At 38.3% G+C, this 13,572-nt stretch overlaps 1 protein-coding gene across 2 annotated transcripts in view; it reads right to left on the reverse strand.

The window, feature by feature from the left end:
- The window catches only part of sorl1 (sortilin-related receptor, L(DLR class) A repeats containing), a 258,600-nt gene that overhangs the window by 121,789 nt on the left and 123,239 nt on the right, over positions 1 to 13,572 (reverse strand). For both annotated transcript variants that reach the window (XM_063038299.1, XM_063038298.1), the window contains exons 14-16: positions 11,760 to 11,946; positions 10,594 to 10,722; positions 10,281 to 10,366 (exon numbers count right to left, since the gene is read on the reverse strand). In XM_063038299.1, the coding sequence (XP_062894369.1) occupies positions 10,281 to 10,366; positions 10,594 to 10,722; positions 11,760 to 11,946 (402 nt within the window). The remainder of the gene's footprint in view (positions 1 to 10,280; positions 10,367 to 10,593; positions 10,723 to 11,759; positions 11,947 to 13,572) is intronic.

The following is a 13,572-nucleotide window of genomic DNA, read 5'->3' on the forward strand; positions in this document are numbered from 1 at the left end:
TTCATTTCCCACCTTCAATTACTTTATTAACCCAAAATCAATAAAATCTGCAACTGGAGGTGGAAGATGGTTGAGGGGCATACAAGGGAAAATAAGTTGCAGAGTTAAGTGGCAAATAACAAAAGTGCAAATAGGCATGTATTTTTTTCCTTCACCTGGAAGCCAACACACTCCTCACGGCTTTAGTGTCGTAACTATGATAACTGGATGATATCCGGTGAAAAATGATACCGTATCTGTTAAATAGGGGCTGTGGACAATTCTGATTTGATGCAGACAGACATGAAAGCACAGAGGAACATCTGGAGAAATTTCTGAAACGCCAGTTCGCTGCTGTTGTTACTGCGCGATCGGGAATCTTTCGGAGGGAAGGCCTCAAAATCCCCGGCTTTGCCTGCTTTTGGTGACCTGGATTGAGGTCGAATCGTTCGGATAGAGATGGCGCTCAGTACTCGGCGTCGGTGAGCTGATCGGAGGTTCGAAGTTTTTGGATGACTCAGAGTCGGACTGTGGTCGGGCAAGGCAGGGAGTGTTTTTCTTCCTTCTCCCGTCTGCGTGAGATGTGGGACAACTGAGAGACTTTGAACTTTTTACTGTGTTCATGGACTTCTTCATCAAGTTATGGTTGTAACTATATGTTATAATTATGTGGTTTTGTTAGTTTTTTCAGTCTTGGTCTATCCTGTGTTTTGTGATATCACACTGGAGGAAACATTGTATCATTTCTTAATGCATGCATTACTAAATGTCAATAAAAGAGGACTGCGTGTCTTCATAATCTAAATACAAAATGCCATTGAGACAGCTTGCACATCTCTCAGCAGCACTACTACTGGCAGTTTGCTTTCAGTGTGTATTCTCCTTGTCTTCATTTTAAGACCATTCTTAAAATCTGCCTCTTGATCAAGCTTATAGCCATATGTTCTAAATTGGGCTTGATGTTGTCAATTATTTGAAACTGCCTGCTCATCTATATTATTGGCTCCAGATAAATAACTTCAATTAATAATGACATCATATTTTGAGATTTTTGCTCATTTTTAAAAACTTAATTTTCTCATTCACTCATCCACCATTTTTTATTTTTAAATCAGCAACAACAATCATGAACACCATTTCTTACCATACCTTTGCATCTTTCAATGTCACAATTTCACTCCTGCACAATGTTCTCTTTAAATCTTTTTATTGAATAAGTATACAAAAAGGTAAACCATATAAACATTAATACAATGTTAAAATATAATAAAATTCCAGAAGGTATCAATACCAAAAAAAATACTACAAACAATGTAAATTAAACATAAGAAACCAAGATAACATAATAGTATACTAAATTTTATATATATCAATGGGAAAAAAAAGAAAAAAAACCCCAAAAAAAAAACCCACCGTGCAACTAACTAAAAGCAAAGCAAAGGGCTAACTTGAAACCAAACAGAGTTAAACTTAAAATCACGTCCTCAATCCCGACCTCCATTAAAAACAGTGAAAAAAAAACAAGGGTATATATTACATTAAATGAAAATATCGAATAAAAGGTCCCCAAATCTGTTCAAATTTAAATGAAGAATCATAAAGGTTACTTCTAATTTTCTCCAGATTCAAACATAAAATCGTCTGAGAGAACCAAAAAAAGGTAGTTGGAGCATTAAGCTCTTTCCAATGTTGTAAAATACATCTTTTCGCCATTAAAGTAAGAAATGCGATCATTCTGCGGGCTGAAGGGGAAAGATTACTAGAAATTTTGGGTAGTCCAAAGATAGCAGTAATAGGGTGAGGAGAGATATCTATATTTAATACCTTAGAAATAATATTAAAAATATCTCTCCAAAAAGTTTCCAAAGTAGGACAAGACCAAAACATATGAGTTAAAGAGGCTATCTGCCCCGAACATCTATCACAAAAAGGATTAATATGCGAGTAAAAACGCGCTAACTTATCTTTGGACATATGTGCTCTATGAACCACTTTAAATTGAATTAGGGAATGTTTAGCACAAATAGAGGAAGTATTAACTAATTGTAAAATCTGCCCCCAATCATCCACAGAAATGGTAAGCCCCAATTCCTGTTCCCAATCTACCCTAATCTTATCAAATGGAGCTTTCCTAAGTTTCATAATAATATTATAAATCATAGCCGATGCACCTTTCTGACATGGATTGAGGTTAATTATCGAATCTAAAATATATGTAGGAGGAAGCATTGGAAAGGAAGAAAGTATAGTACTTAGGAAATTTCTAACTTGTAAATATCTAAAAAAATGTATTCTTGATAAATTATATTTATTAGATAATTGTTCAAAAGACATAAGGGAACCATCTAAAAATAAATCCAAAAACCGTAAAATACCCTTAGTCTTCCAAGTTTGAAAAGCGCGATCCGTAAAAGAGGGAGGAAAAAATGTTACCTAAAATAGGAATCGCTAACCCGAATTGATTAAGATCAAAAAATTTTCTGAATTGAAACCAAATGCGCAAAGCATATTTAACTATCGGGTTAGAGACCTGCTTAAGGCGTTTCGAATCAAAAGGGAGAGAGGAACCTAAAATAGAGCCAAGTGTATAACCCTGAACAGATTGTAGTTCCAATGCTACCCATTTAGGAATAGATAGTATATCCTGATCAAGTAACCAAAATTTCATATGTCGAATATTAATAGCCCAATAATAGAATCTAAAGTTAGGTAATGCTAAACCTCCATCTCTCTTAGCTTTCTGTAAATGTATTTTACCCAGTCTCGGATTCTTATTCTGCCAAATAAATGAAGAAATTTTAGAGTCAACTTTATCAAAGAAAGATTTTGGAACAAAAATTGGTAATGCCTGAAACACATATAAAAATTTTGGCAAAAAAAACATCTTAACTGCATTAATACGACCAATCAAAGTTAAATATAAGGGAAACCATTTAGATGAAAGTTGAGTAATATGGTCTATTAATGGTAAAAAGTTAATCTTAAATAAATCTTTATATTTACAAGTAATTTTAATCCCAAGATAAGAAAAATAATTATCAATCAATTTAAATGGAAATTTATAATATAAGGGAAGATGTTTATTAATCGGAAAGAGTTCACTCTTACTAAGATTTAATTTATAACCTGAAAAAAAACCAAATTGTGCTAATAACTCTAAAACAGCAGGAATGGATTTCTCAGGATTAGAAATATATAACAGTAAATCATCAGCATAGAGTGATAATTTATGGGACTTTAATCCCCGAGTTATCCCAGTAATATTTGAAGATTCTCGAATGGCAATTGCAAGAGGTTCTAATGCAATATCAAATAATAGGGGACTAAGAGGACAGCCTTGTCGAGTACCTCGAAAGAGAGGAAAAAAAGGTGAGTTTAAAGAGTTAGTACGGACCGAGGCTACAGGGGAATGATATAACAGTTTAATCCAGGATATAAATTTCAAGCTAAAATTAAACATTTCAAGCACCTTAAATAAATAGGGCCATTCTACTCTATCAAAAGCTTTCTCGGCGTCTAAAGAAATAACACACTCAGGAACATTTTGTGAGGGAGTATAAACAATATTTAACAATGTACGAATATTATAAAAAGAGTAACGACCTTTAATAAAACCCGTTTGGTCTTCCGAAATAATAGAAGGAAGTACTTTTTCTAGTCTATTTGCTAATAACTTAGAAAAAACTTTAGAATCAACATTTAATAAAGATATTGGTCTATAAGATGCACATTGAGCAGGGTCTTTATCCTTCTTTAGTATTAAAGAAATTGACGCTCTATTAAAAGATTCAGGAAGTTTACCAAGTTTCAGAGAAGCCTCAAAGACCCTACAGAGCCAAGGGATCAATAAAGGAGCAAAACATTTATAAAATTCAACGGTAAACCCATCCGGGCCAGGAGCTTTCCCCAGATTCATAGAAAAAATAACATTCTTAATCTCATCCATAGTAATGGAAGTATCTAATATAGAAGACATATCCTGTGAAATCTTAGGGAAGTCTAACTTATCTAAAAAATCATTCATATATTTAGAATCTCGAGGAGACTCTGATTGATATAAAGAAGAATAAAAATCACAAAAGGTTTGATTAATCCCCACATGATCCAGTATCAATCGATCATTTTGGTTATAAATCTGATTGATTTGAGATTTAACATAATTAGATTTCAATTGATTAGCCAGCAGCTTGCCAATTTTGTCACTGTGAACATAAAATTCACTTCTTGTTTTCTTTAATTGGTTTACAATCGAGGACGAGATTAATAAACTGTGTTCCATTTGAAGTTCAGTTCTTTGTTTGTATAACTCCTCAGAAGGAGCCATAACATATTTCTTATCAATTTCTTTAATCTTGTCCACAATTGCCATCTCCTCCTGCTTCTGTTTCTTCCTCAAAGCAGCAGAATACGAAATAATCTGACCACGAATATAGGCTTTAAAAGTGTCCCAAAGAGTGTTAACCGAAATATCCTCTGTATGATTAATTGTAAAAAAAAGCTCAATCTGTTCATTCATAAAGTTAACAAAGTCCGAGTCCTGAAGCAACAGCGAATTAAAACGCCATTGTCTATTATTTTGTATATTGGCCATAATTTTAATAGAAAGCTTAAGCGGAGCATGATCCGAAATGGTTATAGAATCATAATCACATTTAATCACTGAAGGAATAAGACGAGAATCAATTAAAAAATAATCAATTCTTGAATAGGAATGATGAACATGTGAAAAGAAGGAAAAATCTTTTTCCTGAGGATGCAGAAAACGCCAAATGTCCGTCGACCCAGAATCAGAAAGGAAAAAGTTAATCAAAGTTGCAGATTTATTAGGTAAGGTCCGTAAAGGAGCCGAACGGTCCAAAGCTGGAGACAAACAGGTATTAAGATCTCCGCCCCAGATCAATGAAAACTCGTTCAAATTCGGAAACTGATTAAACAATGATTTATAAAATTCCGGACAATCCATATTAGGAGCATAAACATTAACCAAAACTACTTTTTTATTAAATAGTAAACCACTAACCAATAAAAATCTACCATTCGGATCAGAAATAATATCCTGTTGTATAAAAGTAACTGAGGAATCTGTAAAAATAGAGACGCCTCGAATCTTAGCATTGGAGTTCGAATGAAATTGTTGCCCCTTCCAGAATTTAAAAAACCGTAGTCTGTCCCCCCTCCGTACATGGGTCTCTTGTAAAAATAAAATTTGTGCTTTAAGTCTCCGGAACACTTTAAAAACTTTTTTCCTTTTAATAGGATGATTAAGACCGTTAGTATTCCAGGAGACAAAATTAATAATAGACTCCATAAATCCTAAAGTCAACCCACATCGAGGGGGATTGACGATAGGCACGACCCACGAACCCGGAGAGGAAACAGAACATACAAAAGATACCGGGAAAAAGGACGCAACCAGTACTTCAATAATGTATATAGCCCAAAGAGAAAAAAACTAAAACGTGAAGCCCCTCCCGCCACCCCCCCCCGCCCCAAGACCCCAAGGCAAAATCTAAAACAGACCCGCCGGAAAGAAGCAAGTGCTAAAACTACCCCCATGACTTCCGGTATACGCTCCCTAAAAAAAAGGTATAAATATGAAAAAGATCAGCTAATTGTAAAACAGTAAAAAAGTAAAAAAAAGGTAACTCAATTAAAATACACACACAACAGAACAAAAGCCAGAAAATATATATTAAAAAAAACCACAATAAACCCCAAACCCATGAATAAACAAAACAACAAGAAAAAATAAGATTATTAACATAAACTAGTTATAAAAAGCAAAACAAAATAAAATTTAAAAAAAACTACAAAATTTAAGGCCACACAGGAAATACGTAAGATGACAAAAAGGAAGTAACCACCCAGAATCCCCTGGGAAAAGAAAGAAATGACACAGTTAAAAAGAAAGTTTAGCAACCATATTAAGAAATCAAAAATAAACTTTTCTGCCCAAATAGGGCACGAAAAAGTTAAAACCAACCAATTCACAGCCTCCGATCAACGGAGATAATTTAAAAAAAATAGCAATTAAGATGTTGAAGGTGAAAATTGATCCAGATAACTCTGGGCATCCGATGGAGAATCAAAAAAACGAAGGGCTCCATCTGACATGCGAATCCTTAGACGTGCAGGGTACAGCAGCGCTGGTCTTAAATCCATCTTATAGAATTCCGACATCACAGATCTGCAGCGAACCCGTTGGTCCCAGATTGGTTTACTGAAATCTTCCACGAATCGGAACTTAAGATCCGAAAAATCAATGAAACCTTTAGATCGAGCAAATCGAAACAGTCTCTCCTTGTCTTGAAAGTAATGAAAACGTAAAATAACATGCCTAGGTCTATCTGACCTAGACGAGTATGATGGGATTCTATGAACACGATCCAGTAGCGGTGGTTGGTCAGGAAATACAGTAGGGAATGCATCTTTTAAAAGTTGAGAAAAAAACTTCATGGGGTTGTTAGATTCAACAGCTTCACGCACCCGAATCATTCGTAAATTCTGCCGTCGCATTCTAGATTCCAAGTCAGAGTTTTTAAAAGTCAGAAAGTCAAGTTTCTTCTTCATTACATTAATTATTTCTTCGATTTTCCCCATCTTAAGCTCACTTTGTTGCGCGGATTTTTGAAGATCAGATATAGCCGACTGATGTTCCGCAATAGATGTTTGCATCTTATCGATTGAATCGGCAATTTTCTGGAGATTAATTGAGATTTCCGTATGAATCAGGTCCTTAAGAGAGCCTGCAATTTCCGTACGAATCATCTCCCTAACAGAGGTTGAAATTTCCCTCTGAATTAACTCCGATATAGCTTTCAAAGTCACCGGTGATTCAGTCGGAGGAAAATCCATGCCTTTCGGTTTAACCGGAGGTTTACCATCCTTGCCGTTTTTCCCGTTCTTAGACATAGCAGATCTAAGTTGCATCCAGTTATCGGAGAGTTCAATTTAATTCAAAGTATTGTAAGAGTTGATACCTTAATGGTTAATTAAAGTATAGCTGATCATAGAAAAAAAAACTCAGAGGTAATGGAGCGAGTCAAGAACGCGACTTCACTCCATGAGCGCTACCGGAAGTCCCCCTGCACAATGTTCTCAATGGCTACCTTGGAAATTTACTTGACAATGAGCTAATAAGAAAATGTTTTGGTTCCCTTATCGCTCCCCCCGCCCGCCCCGGAGAATCTGACTTGTAAACAAAGAATATCACTTGTAAAAATCCTATTAATATTCTAGTTGGTGAAAAAATCCAGAGTTCAAAGTAAATTATCAGGGTACGTAATGTCACCACATACAACCCTCAGATTCTTTCTCTGCAGCCATACTTAGCAAATCTATAGAACAGTAACTGAACATCAATGTAAACTGTAAACAAACTATGCAAATGCAGATATAAATAATTAGTGATAAAAAACAAGCATGAAATAACAAGTAAGAGTCCTTAACGAGTGTAGCTATCCTGTTTTGTTCAAGAGCCTAACTGTTCTTGAACCTGGTGGTGAGAGTCCTGAGGCACCTGTACCTTCTACCTGATGGCAGCAGTGAGAAAAGAGCATGGCCTGGGTGGTGAGGATCTGTGATGATGGATGCTGCTTTTCTATGGCAACATTTCACACAGATGTGTTCAATGGTTGGAGGATTTTACCCGTGATATGCTGGGCTGAATCCACTACCATTTGTAGAATTTTCCACTCAAAGGCATTGGTGCTTCCATACCAGGCCGTAATGCAGCCAGTCAGCACACTCTCCACCACACAGCTATAAAAGATTGCCAAGGTTTTTGATGACATACCAAACCACCGCAGACTCCTGAGGAAGCAGAGGCGCTGCTGTGCTTTCTTCGGAATAATATTTATACGATAGGTCCAGGACAGGTCCTGTGAAATAGTGACACCCAGGAATTTAAAGTTATTGACCCTCTTCACCTCTGATCCTTCAATGATTATTGGCTCATGGACCTCTAGTTTTCCTCTCCTGAAGTCTACAATCAGCTCCTTAGCCTTACTGACATTGTGAGAGTGGTTGTTATTACATCATTCAGCAAGTTTTCAGTCTCGCTCCTCCATGCTGATTCAGCACCCTCTTTGGTACAGCCCACAAAAGTGGTGTCATCAGCAAACTTGCATTTGGTAAGTGTAAAGTGAGTAGAGCAGGAAGCTCAGTACACACCCCTGCAGTGCTCCTGTGCTACTGGAGATTGTGGAGATGTTATGTTTTTGTCAATCCAAACTGACTGGGGTCTGCAAATGAGGAAATTCAGGATCTAATTGCACAAGGGGGTATTGAGGCCCAGGTCTTGGAGTTTACTGGTTTGATGGGTTGATGGTGTTAAATGCCAAGCTGTAATCGATAAAGAGCATCCTGATGTATGCTTCTTTGCTGTCCAGATGTTCCAGGGTTGTGTGAAAAGCCAACAAGGTAGCATCTGCTGTAGACCTTTTGCTTCGGTAGGTGAACTGGAGTGGATCCTAGTCTCCACTCAGACAGGAGCTGATATGCTTCAACACCAGCCACTCAAAATACTTCATCACTGTGGGTGTAAGTGCCACTGGGCGATAGTCATTGAGACTGGTTACCATGCTCTTCTTGGGCACCGGTACGATTGAAGCCTGCGTGAAGCAGGTGGGTGCCACACACTGCCAGAGCAAGAGTTTGAAGATATCCATGAATACACCAGGCAGTTGGTTGGCACAGGTCTTCAGCACTTGGCCAGGTACTCGTCTGAACCAGATGCTTTCCTTGGATTCGCTCTTGAAGGCAGCCTGCACATCATCTTCAGATACTGAGATCATCGGAAGACATGGGGTGCACAAATGGTTCCTCCCTGTTCTTGTGTCAAAACAAGCATAGAAGGCATTCAGCTCATCTGGAAGCAAAGCTCTGCTGTCCCCCATATCGCAAGTTTTAGCTTTATAGGAGGTTATGGTATTCAAACCCTGCCACAGCTGTCGAGCATCCTTCGTTGATTCCAGTCTAGTCTGGAATCTCCACTTTGCCCAAGAGATGGCTTTCCGGAGATCATACCTGCACCTCTTGTAATATTCTTGATCTCTGGACTTGAAAGCCTCTGATGTGGCTCTCAGCAGCTCCTGGATTTCACTATTCATCCAGGGCTTCTGATTGGGGAAAACCCTGAATGATTTTGTGGGGACACACTCATCCATGTGTTTTACTAAAGTCTGTAAAACCCTGGTATAGTCGTACAGGGCCTCAGATGAGTTCTTGAACAAAACCCAGTCCACTGCCTCCAGCGACCACCCCTTAGTTGTCTTGATCTCTGGAGCTTTGCTCATTAGGCTCTGTCTGGATGTAGGTAGTAGAAGTACAGCCAAATGATCCAACTTGCCAAAATGTGGTCTCTGGAAGGAACGATAGGCATTCCTCATCATAGTGTAGCAGCAGCCTAGTGTGTTGAGACCTCTGGTGCAACAGGTTACACGCTGGTGATAACTGGGCAGGATTTTCTTCAAACAGGCCTGGTTAAAGTCATCAACTATAATTTGAAATGCATTAGGATAGGCTGTTTCTTGTTTACAGACAGCATCACACAGTTTTGCGAGTGCTTGCTTATAGTCGGCCACTGCTGGTATATAAACTGCGGTTAGGATCACGGATGAGTACACTCGAGGCAAGGAGAATGGTCTACATTTAATCGTTAGTTGTTCTAAGTCAGGGGAACAAGAAATTGACATAACCCCAATGTACATGCACCAAGGAAAATTGACTGAAAAGCATATGCCGCCACCTTTTTCCTTGCCAGAATTAAAGGTTCGATCCATTCTGAAAAATCGCAAAATATTCTGGTTGGATAGCTACGTCTGTCATGTTCGCTGTTAACAGAGTCTTAATGCAACAGACAATTGAGATCTGCTGCACCTGCTTCTGATACAGCAGCCTTGCCCTGAGATAATCAATTTTCAAGTGACTGTACATTGGCTAACAAGATGGTAGGCAGATGAGGCCTCATCCCCCTGCGCATCAGCCTGGTTTGAATCCCACCTCTCCTGCTGCATTTTTGGCCTTGGCCTTGAGCCTTGAGCATTAAAGGTGCCACGCTTAACTGCTCCACATTAAACCACTGAACACAAGATCTGAAGATCATTGATGATCTCCAGGTCTGTTGTTGAGGAAATTTACATACTGCAGATTGCAGCAAAAGTAGGTCAAAAAGAGTATATTTAAGAGGAAAACTGGTACAATTTCCTGCAGCGTCGCTGATGTACACCGGCATTATCTTATCTTCAAAAAGTACACCAATCTCAAATGCCTCGATAAAAATAACAATGGTTACAATTTACCTTTCACAGGACAAGGCAGCATTTCCCCTTCTAAACGAGCTTCAACATCGCCTCCACGACAGGTATCACCTGAGATTTTACGGTAACTAGGAAAGCAAATCAGAAACAGCCATTTTACATTAGATCCGAAATCATTATAGGGCATTTTAAAAAAATTATTTCTCATCACCAGCCAAGACTTAGTATTAGAAAAAAAATACTCAACAATAGATTTTGAAAAGAAAACTATTAGCCAAAAATATGAAGTTATGAATTTACACGATATTAGTGGATGATAATTCTATAAAAATATGGCTGATTCAACCATATTTACCCCTTTGTTCTTTTGTACGTGGTGCCTACAGGACAAGGTACAGGAACAGCAGACATAGTACCCCTGAAGTCAGGATCAAGGATACAGACCTCTGAAGCCAAATCATCGCTGAGTTTGAAGCCAAAGTCACTACGAGGATCAGATAAAAATTAACAATGATTAAAATCTTTGAAAGCATTTTCAATGACTAACATTGTTCAGAAATATTAAATTATAAACAGCAAAGCACAAGGCATCTTGGTGAAAATAAAATCAAGAAACAAAGTAAGTAGTATTTGGGAAGGCTTTCCACAGGGCAAACGCAAGTTTTGAATAAACACAGAACTCTGTTTATGTTTGTCAAAATCAATTCCTGTTTCTCAACAGTATGCATGTCACCTCAAATTTCATTCAGTTTTTGACTGTTCTAAGTCACAGCATTTCCTACAATTAGACAAAAAGAATTCCAGTTGACAATCGCCCAGATAACCCCAGATCCTGCTCAATGCCCTCAAAGTTGGCCCTTATCCAGTGCAGGACCCATCTTTTTTCCATAACTATTTTAAAACTGATAGAATTGCAGTCACTGGACCCCAAGTGCTACCCAACTGCCAATTCAGTTACATGGCCCTCCTGAGAAATGCAGCATTGCTCTTTCCTGAGAAAGCTCATCTAGGTCAAGGGTTTCCAACCTGGGGTCCATGGAGCCCTTGCTTCATGGTTTTGGTCCATGGCATAAAAGTTTGGGAACCCCTGTTCTATATATTGCAGGAAGAAACTGTCGTGGATGCACCACACAAATTCCACCCCACCCAGGTCCTTTGCGCTCTGGGTGACTCAGTCCATACCTGGAAAATTGAAATTTCCAACTAACACTACCCAAAGAATTAGAAATGGGATTAGACTGGATGGCTTTTTCTGACTAGAACAGGCAGATTGGACTAAGTTGTCACCTGTGATTTAAGAGTCAAGGGAATAAACAAAAAGCTAATATTCAAAATATTAAGCAATTCATACTGGAGAGAATGGAGTGCGATAGTGATAAACTAATGGCTCTTTTTCTAAAAGCAGCTCAAATGAAGAAACCACATTCTAAAGCATAGAGTATTTGTAGTGTACTTTGAGACAAAGCATATTTTCCAGTTCAACTTATTTTTTTGGAAAAGACAGCTTGTTCCCTTAATTACCATTCATAGTCATCCCTTGTACAAGAACAGTTGCTGACTGTAATTGGCCTGTCGAAGTCTTCTCCATTAAAGCAGGTTGCATGTGGGGCTCTTCGCTTGAAAACAATCTTTCGACCAAGCAAGCACTCATTCCCACGCTCATCGGATGGAGACCACAATTTATAATCTGTCTGAGAACAAGGTACTCCTAAAAGTAAAACAAATACAAATTTACCAGTTTAATAAAGAAAGGTGCACTCAGAGATTTGGTAACAGAACATTTGACATTAAAACAGTTAGGGATTTGTTATCAGATTCCAAGTTGAATTTTTTGCCTTTTCAGTGGAGGATGGTATACAATTTATTTGAAACAGAATTGAGGAAATGCCAACTAGCATTCAGCCTCCACCAGACAGCTATATCATGAACCCCAAACATACAGTAATAGAGCCAAAAAAAAAGACTTCTTATACAGAATCTCAACGTAGAACAGGATCTACTTTGTACAGTTTCCCCACTCATACCAGATTGCAAATGAGATTATGCTGCAAAAAGCATACATGCTTATATTCACAATCATTGTTAAAATTCATTAAGATTTCTGAGAGCTAGTCATATATTTAAAGCTTTTTGTTTTAAAAGCACAGTAATCTTAAATAATGGAGCTTTATCAGGTAAATAAACAAAGTACTTAAATTATTAAAATACAATAGAAGCAGCTGTACATCAGAAACATGACTTGCTTTGCAAATATAGTAGTATCTATATAGAAGGTTTACAATGAAAGAGTGGGCAAAAAAAAAAAAATCCCATTAAACCTGCAAACTCAGGGCTATGGTAGTGTCAGACTAGCAAGCATTTAGTTAATACACCAAGATACTTTTAATTTAACTTTTAAAAACAAGTTACACAGAAACATTCACTGAACAAGCAAACTATCAGAACTTCAAATGGGTCAGACTGCAGATTACAAAATATGTTTGAACTTTCAACACTGAAGTGGAGACAATGTTCAATTAGAGCTCAAATACAAGAGACTCTGCAGTTGCCGGAAATTTAGAGCACCATGTGCCACACACACGCACGCACCTGGAGGAACTCAGCAGGTCAGGGAGCATCTATGGTGGGGAATAAACAGCTGATGCAATGAAAGGTCTCGGCCTGAAGCACTGACTGTTTATTTCCCTCCACAGATGCTGCCTGACCTTCTGAGTTTCTCCAGCATTTTGTGTGTGATGTTCAATAAAAACTCATTGAGTGAATTTGAATTCATGTCAGATCGCCAGCAGGTGGCAAGAGTGGGCTGCCTCACCTCCACCCCTCTGACTCTCAACACAGGAGCCCCTCAGGGCTGTGTACCAAGTCCCCTCCTTTACTCCATGTATAGCCATGACTATGTTGCCACCCATAGCTCTAATTTGCTAGTTAAATTTGCAAACAACACTACATTCATTGGCCTAATCTCAAACAATAACGAGGTGGCCTACAGGGAAGTGGTGTCAAGAAAACAACCTCTCCCACAACGTCGCAAAAACAAAGCAGCTGGTTGTGGATTACAGGAGGAATGGAGACAGGCTAACCCTTATTGACATCAATGGATCTGGGGTTGAGAGGGTAAACAGTTTTAAGTTCCTCGACATACATATCACTGAGGACCTCACGTGGTCTGTACAGACCAACTGTGTGGTGAAAAAGGCACAACAGTGCCTCTTTCACCTCAGACGGTTGAAGAAGTTTGGTATGGGCCACAAATCCTAAGAACTTTCTACAGGGGCACAATTGAGGGCATCCTGACTGACTGTATCGCTGCCTGGTATGGGAACGGTACCTCCCT

Source organism: Mobula hypostoma, chromosome X2, assembly GCF_963921235.1.
Source record: "Mobula hypostoma chromosome X2, sMobHyp1.1, whole genome shotgun sequence".
Lineage (NCBI taxonomy): Eukaryota > Metazoa > Chordata > Chondrichthyes > Myliobatiformes > Myliobatidae > Mobula > Mobula hypostoma.